We start from the raw sequence: 15,826 nt of genomic DNA on the forward strand, positions 1-15,826 counted from the left end.
ATGCTCCAAGTCAGACTGAAGGCAGAAGATACAGCAGAGAGGTGATGTATCCATTTTGTTAAAGACACTAAAGGGAAAACAGTAATTCAGAAAGGAACTCAAGTAACCTGACCTTTAACCTCTTGCTATTACCTAAGAATAAAAAACGATAGATTAAATACAAAGTAATAAATAGTACTCAGTAATAAGATACTTACCTTGATTTAAATTCAGAAGACATACTTATTTCTGCTAATTTCAACTGTGATAACAATTACTAAAATATAAAAGCATTTATTGAGCTGTTCCCACAACAACTGGGGAAGAAATGCAAGAACAAATATTAAAAGTCAATAATAATTCTTGCAATAACTAATTGAGCTTTCTCACTCATATGTAGTTATTTTCATTACTATATATGTTGACAATGTATAGAGTATTGGAATCATAACTTTAAATTTATATCATCCTATATCTATCATTACTATAAAGATATCTGGACATTTACACTTTGAATTTCTATTCCTATAATAAAGAAATGTAGTTCTCCAGCCAGCCCTGATGGCCTAGTGGTTAAAGTTTGGTGCGTTTCACTTCAGTGGCCCAGGTTCGCTTCCCAGGCACAGAACCATACCACTCATCTGTCAGTGGCCATGCTGTGGTGGTGGCTTGTGTGGAAGAGCCAGAAGAACTTACAACTATACACAACTGTGTGCTGGGGCTTTGGGGTAGAAAAAAGAAAAAAAGAGGAGGAAGATTGGCAGCAGATGTTAACTTAGGGTGAGATTCCCCTGTAAAAAAACGAAAGGCTAGATTCTTAAAAAAGAAAGAAAGAAAGAAAGAAAGAAAAGAAATGTAGTTTTCGTGCTTTAGTGTGCATCAAAATTACTTGGAGGGCTTGTTAAAACACAGATTGTTGGACACCCCCCTCTCCAAAGTTCCTGATTCAGTAGAACTGGGCTGGGGACCAAAAGAAGGCATTTCTAACAAGTTCTCAGGTGATGTCAATGCTGCTGGTCTGAACACACTTTGAGAACCACTGTACTGGAAGATACTAAAAATGTGAAGCCCAACTTTCACAGGGATGAAGGAAAAAAAGTGCTGTTTCACAACTATTAGTTGTTTTAGTCTATTTGAGTTTTTAAAAAAGTCAAAGTCTACCATTATAGAGGAGTTCTATTCTCTCCATGAGCACATTATCAAAATTTCCTTTGCTATAATAGTTTTTGAAGCACACCAAAAAGGTGCACATAATAAGTACATATACAGGTCATTTGCCCTGACAACAGAAGTCATGAACTTATGAGCTTAAATAATTTTGGCAGAAATGGATCGTAGAAGATTTTGATCCCGAGTCACTGATCTAATTTACAAAGAAGAAAAACTGAGCTGGATTACATGGTAGTTCTATTTTTATTTTTTTGAGGAACCTCCATACTGTTTTCCATAATGGCTGTACCAATTTACAATGCACCAAGAGTGCACAAGGGGTCCTTTTCCTCCATAGCCTCACCAACAACTTGTTGGTAATAGCCATCCTAACAGGTGTGAGGTGATATCTCATTGTGGTTTTAATTTGCATTCCCCTGATGATTAGTGATATTGAGCACCTTTTCATGTACCCATGGGCCATTTGTATATCTTCTTCAGAAAAATGTCTATTCAGGTCTTTTGCCCATTTTTTAATCAAATTATCTGCCTTTCTGCAATTGAATTGTGTGAGTTCCTTATATATTTTGGATATTAACTCCTTATCAGATATATGGTATGCAAATATTTTGTCCTACTCCGTAGGTTGCCTTTTCATTTTGTTGATGGTTTCCTTTGCCATGAAGAAGCTTTTTAGTTTGATATAGTCCTACTTGTTTATTTTTGCTTTTATTGTGTGTGCTTTTGCTGTCATATCCAAAAACATCATCGCCATGACTGATATCACAAGGAGCTTACCTGCTGTTTTCTTCCAGGAGTTTTATGGTTTCAGGTCTTACATTTAAGTCTTTAATCTATTTCAAGTTAATTTTTTGGTCAGTGGTATAAGATAGGGGTCCAATTTCATTCTTTTGCATGTGGATATCCAGTTTTTCTGACATCAGTTATTGAAGAGACTATCCTTTCCCCATTGTGTATTCTTGGTGCCCTTGTCAAAGATTAGTTGACCATACATGCATGAGTTTATTTCTGGATTCTCTATTCTGTTCCATTGGTCTATGTGTCTGTTTTAGAACTACCATATAATCCAGCAATCCTACTTCTGGGTCTATATCTGAAGGAAATAAAGTCAGTATCTCAAAGGGTTATCTGCACTCCCATGTTCATTGCAGCATTATTCATAATAGCCAAGACGTGGAAACAACCTAAGTGTCCATCAACAGATGCATGGATAAAGAAAATGTGGCATGTATGTATATATATGTGTGTGTGTATGTGTATACACAATGGACTATCATTCAGCCATTTGCAACAAGATGGATGAACCTAAGGGCATTATACTAAGTGAAACAAGTCAGATGGAGAAAGAGAAGTATTATATGATCTCACTTAAATGTGGTATATGAAAAATCAAACTCATAGGAACAGAGAGTAGAATGGTGGTTGCCAGGGGCTGGGGAGCCAGAGAAATGGAGAGATGTTGGTCAAAGGGTACAAACTTTCAGTTGTAAGATGAATAAGTTCTGGAGATTTAATGTACAGTACAGTCACTATAGTTAATAATACTGTATTGTATACTAAAATAACCCAAAAAACAAAAAACAAAACTGAGCACCCATATACACAGGCGTAAGCCCAAAAAAGCTTTGTACTGGAAAAAAAAAAAAAAAAACGGTGTTAATAGTATGTTAGCAGCACCTCAGTCCATTCTATTCATTTTTCCCTGTGTATTTAAAACTACCAAGTAGCATGTTCCTGTCTCACCCATCATCGAATGTTTTTCTCTATTGAATTCATTCAACAAACATGATTGAGCAATCTATCATAAATGACAGTTAGGTACTAGAGAGAGAATGGGGAGGAAGCAAACAAGGTACCCGTCCACAGGAAACTTACATTCTAGTGGAGGAAAGACATGTTAGATAAGTTAAAAATAGACAGTTACAAGAATGATAGTAATAAGTGTCGTGCAAGAAATGTGGTCTCTATTAGAGAACAGAAGGGAAATGTACACAAAGCTTAGGCCATGGAAAAATTATTTGGCCAATAATAAGATTGAGGAGGATCCAATAAGATAGGAAGAAACAGAAGAATATAGTCAGAAAAGCCAAAAAGAAGATAGTGATTCAAGGATAGAGTAGCTGGCTGGTTACCTGTTAGAGATTAAGAAAATTTAATCTACAAGAATGTCTATTAGATTTAACAATTGGAGATCACCAATGACTCTCATACGAGCAATTTCATTTTAATGTGGATGGGAAAGCCAGCTTGGAAGAGGCTGAAGAACATATGGTCAATCCTAAGAAGTTTTACTATGAAGAGGAACAGAGAAACTAGGCACGTCTTAGAGATGGATATACTGTCCAGGGGACTTTCCAAAATGGACAAAAGTAGCTAAAGCAGGTATGTATGTTGTTGAGGCCAAACAGGCTACTAAATCCAGGCAAACCGGTGGGGTGTCCCATACACAAAGTCAGGCACACTACTGACCTGAAAGCAGTCTGGGGCCTTGGAGGATTCTCTTGGGGGCAAGTCTTAAATACTTAAAGAGTCATCAGCCATAAAAAAAAAAAAACACTCATGTTTAATTATCTATCTACAGTAGGATATACAATAATACAACGTATACACTTACTAAAAAAATTTTTTTGTAACTGGTCGACGCTTTCCCCCAATGCCCAAAATAACTCAAGATCAAAATATCATCATCTGCAAATCACTGGAAAGGACTGTACATCAAGGGTCAGAAAATATTAACTCTAGACACTAACTAGCCAGGCAAATTATTGCCTCAGTTTACTCTGGGCCTCAGTTTACTCATCTGTAAAATGGAAGGATTGGAATAAATGATCTCCATAACCTTCTAAACCATGACATTCTGAGAAGCCATATTTGAAAGTCTTCCATTTTTGGAGAGATGGGAATTGTTACGTGATTAACGAAATGGGCTCTTCTCTAATTGTAGTGAGATCTCAGTGCTTTTTTCCACAAAAGGGCAGTTCTCTCTCTAAGAGCTTCCTAAGTAATTAGCCATATAATTCCTGAAATCCAAATGACAAGTGGATTGACAAACCAGCTCCTATAACAGTGTGTATAACAGTAGGAGCATAAATGAAGCATCCTTTCCATCTCAGTTACAGAAATTCCATACAATCATTTCTTCTAAGTTGAGAACATCTGAATGATGACAAGAAAGCATAATGTTACCTGCAAATCCTAAAACTCACTATTTCACTAAAACACAAAAAAGGAAGAGAATGGCTTTTAAGGTTGCTTATTAATCATTTTTAAAGTGTTTGAAAAAAAACAATTGGATGGCTTCAGAAAATGCACTAAGTATAAGACTTTCAAGAAATGACTATTTAAAAAATATGAGTCCTGTACAAATGCTCATGGATTTTGAAAAAATCTATTCAATGTCAATATATTAATAATGTACCACTTCCCAAAGTATACTATGTGATGTTATTAGACATTATTCAGATAAAAGAGTTCTGTGATTCAGGTTTTAAAACACTGTGTTTCTTTCCTATAGGACCACTCAGAGTCTTTAAAGGACTAATAATAGAAATTTAAAGTCCTCAAAAGAAGAGTCTTCATGCAGTGTCTCCCTGCTTGTGTAACCACAGAACTCTTTTACAGAACTAACATTTTGTGAAACACAGTTTGATAAATTCTGTATCAGGGTTGATAAGCAATCTATAATCTAAACAGGAAGATTATGAGAAGGCTTTCTACCGGTCAAGTCTTATCACAACAGGTAACCATACAAAGAACACTTGGGCATTCTAAAACATTCATCATCTCTAAACAGTGGATAAGTTTCAAAGAGTGGCTGATATAAGAAAATACTTTAAAATAAAAATTTTTTAAAGACTTCTTAATTTGGCCATGATATAGTATGAAGTCTTTATTTCCACTTTGGCTAACATGATGGAGGAGTGAGTGGGGGAAGTATGAGTTAAAAAAGTAGTGAGGGAAAGAACAAAATCATTTTACTAAAAAACCTGATTTCTTAGCTACCTCAAGAAATTTCAAGTGAATTGGACTCTCTCTACATGGTATGCAATGTTTCCCAGTGGGTTTAATTACAGTATTCTAAATAATTAGAGATGATAAATTGTAAGAATCTGCAGAAATGGATAAGAATATGATCCAGCCTTTGAAAACATCTTTTTGGGAAAACTATAGCAAGGAAATGTACAGATGGTATAGCCTGGGTGACTATAGATGCAATGATGAAATAAACAGGAGCAAAAGTGAATTAAGTTATCTTCTCTCTTGAGTAAAAGGCTATTCTACTCCAACATCCAGCACCGTAAAGCAGTCTGAATTGTTCAATTGAAATATATGCTCACTCACTAACTCACACTGTAAAGCCTGTTATGCTGGCAGTAATTGTTCATATCCACAGCGAGAATCAGGTAAACACTTAGTATCATCAAATTATAATGATTACACTTTTTCATAAGTGACGACACATCTCTGTGAGGGCTATCATCACCTCTTGAGTGAGAATCCATGCATTATGTCTACAAAGCACGGGGATGCTGTGACAGGGGATTCAGGTTGTATGGCCATGTATTAGGTGCTTGAAAGTTCATGATAAAGATCAGCATCACTATCTTCTGGGAGTATCATTAGCAAAAAGCATTTATTACCACACAGAAGTGGGAATCTGACTGTGATCCAAGTCTGGGATCAAACACTAGCTGGCTATTAGTTCAATATAAAGGAATAGAAGAATATGGAATACTCTTTCCTACCACACATGGACGTGTAGCAAATAAAAAGAGAGAATATAAAGACCCTAAACTGAACATTAGAGATAAAAATTGTATATTGTCAAATGTCAGCACTACAAAACTACAGAAAGATTGGAATGGCTTATGCTAAAAAAATTTTTTTGGTTATATTTGAGAAACATATTCATAGTCCTCTAGCTACTAAAATTTTGAGTATCATTCATGGCAACACAGTGTTTCTTCAGTAAATATGAAAATGATGCTATAGAATCTTTAGCCAAAAATTACACTTGATAGTAGTGAAAGATTTTTAAAAATGCATCTTCTTTCTCTTGACCAAGGGTGCATATCTGTGAGATGATTGGCTGGAGTTGAGGATACAATCTGGGCCCACAGAGACCAGATCAAAGCTAATTGGACTTTGTAGAAAATGAACTCATGACCTAGACCTCATTAGTCATGATCTAACCAACTGGGGCTAGTAGGCCATAGAAAATATATGTTGGCACTACACATTTACTTTGAATCATTCCTGTACTTAAATGGGCCTATAATTTTAGAGAGTGAACTTTAGAGATGTTGTTTTTCTAAGGTTTTGTGAACGAATTAATTCACTGATCACACATATATTTATTATGTGGAGGACCCTAAGGTGAGCGATGGGGGAGTTTAAAAATGCACAAGGCAATAGGCATAATTTAGAATCATAAATAGGGAAGAAAAATGTAAAATAAAGAACTAATAGCACATAATTTTACAGCAACAACTAATGTTTATTGAGTGTTTACTATTTCTCAGATGCTATACAAAGCATTTTTGATAAGCCAACTATCTTCATTTTATAGATGGAAAAAGAGAAGCAGGTTGTTTTTCTTTCACATCTCTCCACCATACCTGGGACCAATGATAACTGATTGTGATAGATACTGTATAGTTAACTCTTTCAACACCCATTCCAACTGTCCTTTTCCCTTGATGCCTTCTACTAAACAGGCACGAAAGCTACAAACTTGCATTCCCAGATTCCCCTACAGCTCATCACTACTATGTGACACAGTTATAGCTGAGGAGATGAAAGCAAAAGGGAGCTGGGAGTTTCTGGGAAAGCCTCTGCATGCATGCATGTATGTATGTATATATGTATATATTGCAGACAGCAAGAAGAGGAAAGGTGGAAGAATAGGCTTTTTTTTTTTTTTTTTAAAAAAAGCAAACATTATCTTTATTTAATAATCTTTGATATTTAAAATACAACTCATCAAACATCCACGTTAACAGTAGAATCCTCAGTGTTCAACAATGCTTTGGAAGCCTGGCTTTTTTAAGGAGCAGACAGAAAGGCCTGTGTGTGTAACAACAGCAAAAGAACTCAGAAGGAGATGCACACACAGAAGGGCTGCAGTTGGGTCCGTGGCAAATGGCACTGCTACAGTGCACTTTATCACGGCCCAAAAGACAACGTATCTTATTTCAGGTGTTTTTGTACTTGAATTTCGAACAGTTTATTTATGTAGAGCAACAATCTTTAAAAACTTACTCCTAGCAGTCCAGTGTTGTAGAAATTAGATAATTACATTTCTAATGCATGTTTTCCTCTTTCCAAAAAAAAGCATTAAAAAAATCCCTGGAAATATTCACCTTTGAACTGTGCAAGAGACAAGTGAAGTGTCTCCTAAACGAATCAGGAATTTCCACATATATTTCAATATATTTGAACTTTCTGTGCATATATCTCCACATATATGTGTGTGCGTGCGTGTGTGTGTGTGTATATATACACACAATTTCCATGGTGCCTCCAGTCTAGCTATGCTCCCTCAGCTATACGCCAGCTTGTAAGATTTTCTCCAATAAGGCTTATTCTATATTTGCACCACATAGTGCTAGTGATTTGCATAATATGCTACCTCGGTGCTAGTGATTTGCATAATATGCTACCTCTGGACTTCTTATTACCTAACAAAAATAAAAGCCCTAATTTGTTTAAACCTCTATTTGTCAGATTTTCTTGGATTCTTAGCTGATAAATGCTGTAATAAATGCAAGATGAAATGCTATGGAAATAGACAGCAGAGTGATAACTCAGTCCTCTAGCGGGGGTATAGCACGCCTTTACCCAGGATGCCTTTGAACTAGGAGAACAAAGTTAGGTAGGACATGGTACATGCTTGAACAAAGGAGAGTATACAATGACTTTACTCTGAGGTTCTTGTGACAAATATACCACGGACAAGTATAAAATGACAATACAATTGAGTAACCTCTAGCAGTGTCCAGAACTCATTTATTTTCCCTGATAGCATAAAGGTCCAAGTGGCAGGCATCTCTTTTTATTTGGTATAAATGCCAACAGTAATTTGGGTTTGTGGTAGAGAATTCAAAAGCAGGCTCCAGGAGGCCCTACGTGACAAACAGGTAAAAAATGCTCAGAGTATGTCTAAAATATGTAAAGAGTTATAGATTCACTAGAGTAACGGATATTTATTGACCTTTTATTATGTGCCAATCACTTAAATAGATGTAAATAAAACAACAAAACGACAACGGTTCCCATTCAGGAAGAGTTCTTCCTAGGACAATAAATCTAAAACACAGCAGCATGCTGAAAGTCAAAGTCAGGGGAGAGCGCTGTCCTTACTCTGTCCTTACCCCACAGAGGAGCAATAAGTTAACTACAGAGCAGAGTCAGGGTCCACATCACAAAGAAGGGGGTGAAGTGTCAGTATATAAAGATCACACTAGACTGGGTGTAGGGGGCTGGGAAGAAGAGAGAGAAGGCAGAGAATAATGATATTCCAGCAGAGAAAACAAACCACATGTCCAAAAATAGAGAGGCATGAAAGGGAACATTCGGGGACACATGCACAAAGTTGTTCGTTCCTACAACAGGTGGAAGACGAAGCTAGAGAGGTAGGAATGGGGAGAATACCAAGGTGGAGAGTTGAGTTTTATTTTACAGGTAATAGAGGTTTTAAGGCAGTGTGAAGTAGAGAGATTCAATGTCCAAAAGCAATGAGAAAAGAGAGAAGAGTCAGGGTCAATGAAGAGCTTTCACTTTCGCATCTTCCATTGTACACCAGGCCCTGTGCTAGTCGCTTTAAATATACTTCCTCAAATCCTCACAACAACCTAATAAGGGTGAGGTTATTATTCTCCTAGTTCCCAGGAAAGAATAAAAAAAAGCTCAGGGTTAAGTACCTTGACCATGATTATAAAACTAATCTATGTTTAAGCCAGGATTCTAAAGTTATCTAGTTACAATAATAGGTAGCAAAAACTGGGCTCTTTCTATGTACCGTGCACTCTTCTGGTGTTGGATTTATTGCAGTAGAGAAAGAAACAGAAGTCCCTGTCCTTGTGGAGCTTACAGGTTGATGTCATAGGAATCTATGAAATCACCCAAGGAAACAAAAGGTGCACTAAGAATAAAGAAAGCAGAGGTTATCAACCTGGGGCACACCAACATTGAAGGGAGATGGGCAAAAGAGTCACTGAGAGAATTTGAATTCATTTCAGGTAAACCCAGAGATCCAACAGGCTGCAAACAAAAACCCAAGTGGTAAATGAGAACAGTCCTGGTGACTTGTAATAGTTCTCAGTCCTTTTACTTATCATAACATCTTGAATCTTAATCTAAAGTGGCTGAAAAACCCAGATGAAATAAATTTACAAATTTATATTATTGTCGATGCAAAGGAGATGAGATGCAGGGGGAAAAAGATCAGATAGGAAAATAAGATTTATTAAGTATCAGGTACTTTTATGTAGAGTAAGCACCTCTTTAATAAATGCAAAGAAAAACCCATCAAAACTCCTAATGTACTAGTTTTATATTAGTTTTCAGACAAATATATACACACAAATTCACCTTATTTATACAAACAAAAAGTATAGGTTTTATTAGGTATTATTAAAATACAGAAACCACTAACAAGGGATATATATTTTTCTCAACCTACTGAAAACGATTAAAGGTCAGAGCAAAGCAATGTTAATAGTTTAAAGTATTCCACTGGGGTTAAGTGAGAGAAGAATGAGCAAAGATCCTTAAAAATACAGACAAAGCTCTAAACATCAGCTTAATTTTAATAACTCTGTTCTAGCAAAAAATTATTGTGACAAGGAAACAATTTGAGAATAGGAGGATTTGTCAGAAAGTACACTATTTTTTTGTGGGTGGGAGAATTAGAAAGACTCCCACTCCTAAACTTACATTGCTCCGTTGGTATAGACAGTATCACTTCCTTCCACATACTGCACCTGAGCTGGATAGACATGTTGTACCTGCTGCACAGTCTGTACCTGCTGTACCTGAAAAACAAATATTAGGATCTTGGTGAGAGACACATACGATAGAATGAACAAACAGCGTTAGATTTACCTCAAATATTTCTCCAGGGTGTTGATAAACACGAGAATGTCTTATGATGAAAACTATTAGATTCATGCTAATTTCAAGATAAGTGCACGTTGGGTCCAAATCAACTGTAGTATTTATGCTGAATGAACTCTATAACATTCCCACAGGTATATATGTATATACGTACCCTTCAAATGTTTGGGATGAAAATTCTGAAAGCTCGTCACTTATCCTGATGATTTATGAAATTCTCTCCACCTGGTTTGTTAAAGCTAAATTTATTTTTTAATTTAAAAAATTCATGATGGAAAATGTCACAGGCTTAAACATAGAAAAAAATACTATAATAAATCCGATGTACTCATCATCCAAGAGAAGTAATTGTCACTAGACCTCCCCCTTTAACTCCTCACAGGATTATTCAAAACCAAGTGCAGGGCCAGCTCAGTGGTGCAGTGGTTTGCCGTTTTGGATCCTGGGTACAGACATGGCACCACTTGTCAAGCCATGCTGTGGTAGGCATCCCACATATAAAGTATAAGAAGATGGGCACAGATGTTAACTCAGGGCCAGTCATCCTCAGCAAAAAGAGGAGGATTGGCAGCAGATGTTAGCTCAGGGCTAATCTTCCTCAAAAAAAAAAAAAACAAAAAAAAAACAAGTGCAGAGCTTATATCATTTCGCTAGAAAGTAGTTTTGCTTCTAAGACATAAGAACTATCTATCTATCTATCTTTTTTTTTGGTGAGGAAGATTGACCCTGAGCTAACATCTGTTGCCAATCTTCCTCTTTTTGCTTGAAGAAGACTGCCGCTGAGCTAACATCTGTGCCAATCTTCCTCTATTTTGTATGTGGGATGCTGCCACAGCGTGGCTTGATGAGCAGTATGCAGGTTGTGCCTGGGATCTGAACCTGCAAACCTGGGCCACCAAAGTGGGGTGTGTGAACTTAACCACTACGCCACCAGGCCAGCCCGATAAGAGCTATTTTTAACATGAACACAACACTAATCACACATAAACATTAACAATTCCTTAATATCATCTAAAATCCAGTGATTGTTCAAACTTCTCTGATTATTCCAATGTCTTCTTACAATTGGTTTGTTCAAATCAGGATCCAAACAAGGTCTACATGTTACATTTGGTTGATATTGCCTACCTTTCTCTTTTAATCTCTAACAGCTTCTCGTCCTTTTTATTTGACTGTTACTTATTGAAGAAACTGGATTGTTTATCTTTGTAGAATTTCCAGAATTCTGCATTTGGCTGATAGCATCCCTGAGATGTCATTTACTAAATTCTTCTCACTCTGTATGTCCTATAAAGTGATAGTTAGATCGAGAACCTTGAACAGGTTCAATTTTTGAAAAGCTGTGTATTTCCTCTTGCATTCTATCAGCTGTCATATAACAACTGGTTGTCTCTCTTTCTGCAATATTAAGTTTGATCAGTGAGTTCAATGCAGCTGGATCCATTTATTGTAATGTTTCCTATCCATCTTTTATCTGAGGATATCAGTAGCCATTGATGATCATTTTCTAGAGATATTATTTCCCAATTAATAAAGGTTGCAGAGGCCAGCCCCATGGCTGAGTGGTTAAGTTCGCTCACTCTGCTTCAGCGGCCCAGGGTTTCGCTGGTTCGGATGCTGGTCGTGGACATAATACCACTCATCAAGCCATGTTGAGGTGGCATCCCACATAGCAGAACCAGAGGGACCTACAAGTAGAATATACAACTATGTACTGGGGGGCGTTGGAGAGAAGGAGGCAAAAAAAAAGACTGGCAACACATGTTAGCTCAGGTGCCAATCTTTAAAAAAAAAAATAAAAAAAAATAAAGGTTGCAAACTTGTGGTAGCCTGATTCGGTTAATCCTTCTTCACTTATTAATAGACTTCTATAAAGAAATTCCTCTCAATTATTTGGTTACTTTGAAATAAGATTTGTACAGGAAGAGTAGGATAAATACATGATTCATTTATTCACCAGTACTCAGAATAATGATTTTATCCCCTAGCTCCCTCCAAAGGTAGCCAATGTGGTTTTTAGTTTGGTTTGGTTTGGTTTGTATCCTTATGATTCTTGGCTTTTGAACACACTTGATGTTTTTCAATCATAGCAGTCTTTTTTCACCCTAAAATGTCCTATCTTTGACCAATGATAGTTCCTTCAAACTGAGTCCTGTATCTTTTGATATGACCACGGTAACTTTTCTTAACTCCCCTCCTTTCTGTTATGATAGGGTGTTCCAGATCTATCTCTTTTATTTCCTGTCCTAGATCTGGAATTAATCATTTCTTCAAAAGGCCCTGGGTCTTATTATTTAGGAATAATATAAATATGCAAAAACTGTTTGGGAAGGCAATTTAAAAACAGGTATACAATTTGACACATCTTTGTGATTTCTTCTACAGAATATTCGCCATCTGTAGAGTTGCTGTACAATACTATAAAAATACAGTTTATAAGCGTAAAAAATCAGAAGGGAAAACCTTACTGATGGTGAAAAGTAGAGTGATTAAATACATGATAGGAAAACCATTCTGTAGAATACATGACTGACGTTAAAAGAATAAAGTAAGACTGATATGCACTTTAATAGCAAGATCTCTAAGACGTATTACCAAGTGAAAAAGTATGCTGCTGAATAGCACTTACAGTGTGATTTATGTTAAAAAAATACATATATATCTGCATATAGGTGCACATGTGTATACAAATGTATAAAGTATATAAAGGAGAATAGAAGGTTGCACAACAAATTTCTAAAAATGGTTACTCAGTTCACTCACATGAAATGAGAGAGGTGAGGTGACTAGTATCTTATATTCTGCATATTTATATTGCTTTTAGATTTTTAAAATGAAAATGAGGGGGCTGGCCCCGTGGCTGAGTGGTTAAGTTCACGTGCTCTGCTTCGGCATCCCAGGGTTTCGCCAGTTCGATTCCTGGGCGCGGACATGGCACTGCTCATTGGGCCACCCTGAGGTGGTGTCCCACATGCCACAACTAGAAGGACCCACAACTAACATACACAACTATGTACCGGGGGGCTTTGGGAGAAAAAGGAAAAGTAAAACCTTTTAAAAAAAATGAAAATGAATTCATATATTAAGTCTATTATAATAAATATACATCTAAATAAACATTTACAAAATCAATATATGGAAGGACTTCCACTTCTGGCTGTGATGGAGTACATATGATGTGGGGAAATGCCCTCCCCACACTAAACAAGTAGAAAACTAGAAAAAATCTATAAAACAATGTTTTCGGTCATCCGACAAGAGGCATCAGAAGATTGTGATCCTTAGAAGAAGGGAAATAAACAAGGTGAGCCCTACAGTGATCCTGGCTTTTGACCTGGATACAATTTCCAGACTGCAGAGCAGGGAGAATTCAAGTAGAGCAAAGTGATCTCACGGAGGTGAAGAGACAGATATTGGAATTGGGGAGGCTGACACAGCTGAAATTTGAGGGTAGTATCAGAGAGGATGTTAAGCAGAGAAATAGATGCAGAAAAATTCACAGACAACCCTTCAGTCTACTGCTGAATACTAAGCTGCACATGTGTAGGGTGCAGAGATGCTCAAGTTCTGATCAGCCATAGGGGTGACCTTACTGAACACACAGGGCACTTCGTAGAAATACTAGAAAGGTAAAGCCTTAATAGTAGGGCTAAACTAGTTCTAGAATAAAGACTACTCTGATCCATCCTAAAAAAGCTAAAAAACAAGCCTTCAAAAAATTAAGTAGATCCACAAGTAACTTAACTGCTTATACAAAATTAAATTTAAGACTTGTAAAGGAAGATAGCAAAATCTAGACATACAAAACCATAAAAATCATAAAACAAATATTAGACACATGAAGAAGAGGAAAAAGTGATCTACAACCAGGAGAAAAATCAATCAATAGAAACAGACCTAGAAGTGAGGATATGAAGTGACAGACAAAGACTTTAAAACAACTATTCTAAATAGACTTAAGATTTAAAGGAAAACACAAACACGATGAGAAAAAAAGGAGAGAAGCTATAACAAACTAAGCTGAATTTGTAGAATTGAAAAATACAATATCGGAAATGAAAAATTTGTTGAATGGGATTAAAAGCTGATTACATACTGCAGAAGCAAAGACAAGTCAATTTGAAAACCTAGCAATAAAAATTATCTGAAGAACAGAGACAAAAAAGAAATAATGAGGAATAGAGAATCAATGAACTATAGACAAATATCAAGTAGTCTAAAATAGTGTAATTGGAGGCCAAGAAGAAGAAGAGGAAGAACAGAAACTATATTTGAAGAAAAAGTGGTCAAAACTTTCTCAAATTTGGGGCTGGCCCCGTGGCCGAGTGGTTAAGTTCGCGTGCTCCGCTGCAGGCGGCCCAGAGTTTCGTCAGTTCGAATCCTGGGCACGGACATGGCACCGTTCATCGGACCATGCTGAGGCAGCGTCCCACATGCCGCAACTAGAGGAACCCACAGTGAAGAGTACACAACTACGTACCGGGGGGCTTTGGGGAGAAAAAGGAAAAAATAAAATCTTTAAAAAAAAAAAAAAACTTTCTCAAATTTGACTAAAACTATAAACACATAGATCTAAGAACCTGAACTGTACCAATGTGTAGATAAAGAAAACCACACCAAAGTGCATCATAATTAAAGTGCTAGAAACCAGTAATAAGGAGAAACATGTTTAAGCAGACAGAAAAAAGACACATTATATGACAAGGTAACAAGTACTAGATTGATTAAAAACTTCCCAGTCAAAAATAATTGGAGCCCAACACAATCAAATAACATCTTCAAAGTAGTGAGAGGAAAAAAAAGGTCAATCTAGAATTCCATAACCAGTGAAATGTCCTTCAAAAATGAAAGGGAAGTCATTTCTCAGACAAAAACAAAGAGAATTCTTCTCCAGCAGACCTCCAGTGAAGGTAATGACAAAGGAAGTTCTTTGGGCTGAAGAAAAATAATACCTGATGGAAACTGGGATTTATACAAAGAAATGAGGAGCACTAGAAGTGGTAAATTTGTAGGTAAATTAAAGGGTTTTTTCTTTGTTTTCTCATGTTTTAATTTCCATAAAATATAACTGACTATGTAAGCAAAAATAACAACAATGTATAATTGGGGCTTAATACATACGTAAAAGTGAAATGTGTGTATGACAAAAATAGCACAAAAGATGGGAGAAGGAAATGAAAATACACTTTTGTGATATTCTTAAATGCTAAGTAGTGTAATACTGCTTGAGCACAGGCTGTGATAAATTAAAGATATATACTAAATATTGTAGAACAAACACCAAATAAAAAAATAGTATAGTCAATGGTGGAGATAAAATGTAATACTAAAAAACACTCAATATATCCAATAGAAGGCAGAAATAGAGGAAATAAAAGAAGAACAAATGGGACAAATAGAAAACAAATAAAAAGATGCTAGAATTAAATGCAACCTATCAATAATTATATTTGATGTACAAGATTTAAATCTTGATCATCAGAATTATCAGAAATACACAGAGACAGGTTAAAAATAAGAGGATGTGAAAGGATAGGCTTTGCAAACATCAATCATAAGA

At 36.3% G+C, this 15,826-nt stretch overlaps 1 protein-coding gene across 16 annotated transcripts in view; it reads right to left on the reverse strand.

The window, feature by feature from the left end:
* Positions 1 to 15,826, reverse strand: part of RFX3 (regulatory factor X3) — a 264,606-nt gene that overhangs the window by 104,911 nt on the left and 143,869 nt on the right. For all 16 annotated transcript variants that reach the window (XM_070248213.1, XM_070248210.1, XM_023627284.2 and 13 more), the window contains one exon: positions 10,087 to 10,184. In XM_070248213.1, the coding sequence (XP_070104314.1) occupies positions 10,087 to 10,184 (98 nt within the window). The remainder of the gene's footprint in view (positions 1 to 10,086; positions 10,185 to 15,826) is intronic.

The sequence above is a fragment of the Equus caballus genome, chromosome 23 (assembly GCF_041296265.1).
Source record: "Equus caballus isolate H_3958 breed thoroughbred chromosome 23, TB-T2T, whole genome shotgun sequence".
NCBI classification, from domain to species: Eukaryota; Metazoa; Chordata; class Mammalia; order Perissodactyla; family Equidae; genus Equus; species Equus caballus.